Source organism: Etheostoma spectabile, chromosome 21 (assembly GCF_008692095.1).
Source record: "Etheostoma spectabile isolate EspeVRDwgs_2016 chromosome 21, UIUC_Espe_1.0, whole genome shotgun sequence".
NCBI lineage: Eukaryota > Metazoa > Chordata > Actinopteri > Perciformes > Percidae > Etheostoma > Etheostoma spectabile.
The window spans coordinates 23,181,752-23,184,991 of NC_045753.1; the positions used below are offsets into that span (position 1 = coordinate 23,181,752).

Genomic DNA, 3,240 nt, shown 5'->3' on the forward strand with positions numbered 1-3,240 from the left:
TTGAGCAAGGCACCAAACCCCAAACTGCTCAGGGTGCCTTTCCATGGGCAGCCACCTCACTCTGACATCTCTCCATTTAGTGCATGTACAGGTACTGAGCATGTGTGTACACTAACCTTATTGACTCCGTCTCCTCAATAGGCGCAACTACTCAGAGATCGAGCTGCTGTTCCAGCTGCTGCGGGCCTTTACCGGTCGCTTCTTATGCAACATGACCTTCCTGAAAGAGTATATGGAGGAGGAGATTCCCAAGAATTACTCCATTGCCCAGAAACGGGCCCTGTTCTTCCGTTTCGTGGAGTTCAATGACCCACACTTCAATGACGAGCTTAAAGCTAAGGTACGTACCCAGCCAATCAGAGTAGGGAAGTCAATTTATGACTACATGCCGAAAGGACCTGAAACTCCCTATGACTTTTGGCAAAGACAATGAGTTTTGCCAACCGTCTTTTTGAAATTGACATTCAAGTCATGATCAAAGGTATAATACAGTTTTACTAACCACGCGGGGAAAATAGTATTTGTCTTTTTGGAGGTATTAAACACCAAAACCAGCAGACCATTCCACCAGTTGAAAGATTAAGTTAATAGATACATTTTAATGTTTGCTTTCATACAATTTAGATATAACATGTCTAAATAGTTAAATGGAATTGTTATAACATGGGAAAATTGTTTAATTTCAGTGAAATACTATTCAAGTTATGTTTCAAGGGATTAAGGGACTTTCTCTACAGCTTGCTGTTATGACTGTCTTTTGTTCTAGCACAGCATTTATTACTAATTTTAGTCTATATAGGCTGATAAAATACATATTTAAATGAATATGCTTATTTAAAGCAATTTGCATTCTGCTGTAAAAATACAACATTGGATTGTCCATAAGAAAAGAAATTGGCCATATTGGCCAGTCCTAGACCTAATAATGCATTATAAAGCATGTTCCTAAATTCTATAAGCATCTCCTCAACTTACTTACTTTGCTTCCTCAGTGTGGGACCTGATCTGGGTGACTTTTATGGTTGATGTGTTTTGTACCAGAAGTTCTTTGATAGAGTCACGAAGGTCATTTTGTCTGGTTGTAGACCCTCAGAGGCTCACAGATGAATGCTTCTGTCCTCTCTACCTGACCTGCTGCTGCAAGCATTACAATCATTCGGGCTGCTTTTTAATTAAGCTCACTCTCGCACATATACACTCTCACACATACATGCATACACACAGACAGATGCACACACACACATTTTGCACAGCTGTAATAGGCACACAACCTGGCACAGAAGAGCAACAGCATTGCTGTTAAGTACAAACGGGTCAGTGGGGAAGTCCTGCCCTGGCTGGCACACTACAGCACAGAGTGAAATGGGTTTGTGGCAAGAAAACACACACACACGCACACACACAAGTGCAACCACACCCCCAAATACAAGGACATACACTGGTGTTGATGATGCTGCTCTCTTCAATGTGCCCTCTGTTGATAATGTTCAGTTTGCATTGTCTCAGCGGAATGTGGACTGGGGAAAAAGAAGAGATCCAAAATAAAGGCAGGAGAAGGAGTTCAGCCGAATCAATGTGCTGTCTCTTTCCAGGCCCAAACGCTGCGTTCAAATTTTGAGCAGAGTTTAGTCTCGCAAATAGCAGAGCTGCAATACCCCCTACACCTATCAGTATTTTTCTCATATTGTTGTTTTTCCCATAATTGTCCTCCTCTGGTGCACAGCCAATGTTGTGCATGTGTGGCGGAGAGGCGAATAGACAGAGAGAGGATATGTTTGTGTGTGAATATGTTTGTTTTGATTGGTGTACGAGTCGTGAGCAAGAGAATGAGGGTGGCAATCTGACATTTAAATAATTGCCGTAACATTTTTCCGGAAGCATAATATCACAGGGCAGTGTGTGTGTGCACGTTTTCACTGCCTTCGGCTCAGATTCTCGCGTCACAGGGGTCTCTGAGAATATTTCACTCTGAGCGAGACGCAGAGAGGATTGTCTAGGAGAGAGATAGAGTGGGAAAGCAGCAATGAATCATCTATGATGGTACAGACTGACCTCATGCTGCTTGTGTATTGTTTTTTGTTTGTTTTATACAAACAATTCTTACAGAAAACTGCTTTTGTGCTTTTTTTTTTGCTCAAAAAGTGTGTGACTATTCATGGAATAGATTTCAAGGAGACGAGCAAACAAAACAAGTATTTTAAATTTAGGAAGCACAGCACGTCTATTTCACATTCTGTTACTTCTCTTTATGTTTCTCGACATGACAGTGTAGCAGCATTTTTCAACAATGTCTGAATGTGTCAACATGCTGTGCTGGTATCATCTCCTTAGTGGAGATTGAACTCAACAAATACATTTTTTTTTGGGGTACCTGTACTGTACCTGATAAATGCCTCTAATAGCATGTGTACAGGAGGAATCCAGATTTACAAGCAAAAACATTCCCCAACAGCTGTGCCTGTGGACAAAGATAAAAGAAAAAAGTATCTCGGTTTTAAAGATGTTTTCATTCCCATTTCATTTCTGTTAATATTTCACCAGATGTTTACAACTGAAATAATTACAAAGAAGAATATGTTTTGGTGAGCACAGAAGTTTTGAAAGGATTTTCACCGGAGTGCAATTCTATTATGAAATCCAATAAATTCCCTTTTTGTTGGCTTGTCCAAAGAGCAGTCAGCTCGAGACAAATAACAAAACCAATGTAATAAAATAACCCTATTGATGCAGACTTCTTATAATCTGCTTACCTTGATTATGTGAGGTCTGCTCAGAGGGAAATGAGGTCCTGTAGCTCCTCACCTAACGTGTGCGTAAAACTGATCTTCTGACAAAAAAAGTAAAAATAGAAAGGCGTTACAGATATCCAAATGACTCCAATGCATGCATAGTTTAAAACTAACCAATACAACTGGCAGTGGCTGTTATTCAAGACATACTGTGGCTACTTCACAATAAATTCCATTTGTTATTGGCTCATTACTGGTGTGTATGGGTCCATAATACATATCCTGGACCCCCCTTTGCCACCATCTTCCTCCTTTTGTGGTTGGAGAGGAACCATAGTGGCACAGCAACACAAACACACACACACTTGTTATTTCTTTAACTGTATGGAAATAGGATTTAAGATAATTAAGACACCTGCAGAACGAGATCTCTGCTACTTGCCCTGAGGTATTGTGCATAGACACACACACACACACACACACACACACACACACACACACACACACACAC

General features: G+C 40.6%; 1 protein-coding gene across 1 annotated transcript in view; it reads left to right on the forward strand.

Moving 5' to 3' along the window:
- The window catches only part of trrap (transformation/transcription domain-associated protein), a gene marked incomplete at its 3' end in the record, with an annotated part of 91,364 nt that overhangs the window by 28,454 nt on the left and 59,670 nt on the right, over positions 1-3,240 (forward strand). Inside the window, 1 exon segment of the mRNA XM_032502770.1 lies at positions 142-340. Within this exon segment, the coding sequence (XP_032358661.1) occupies positions 142-340 (199 nt within the window).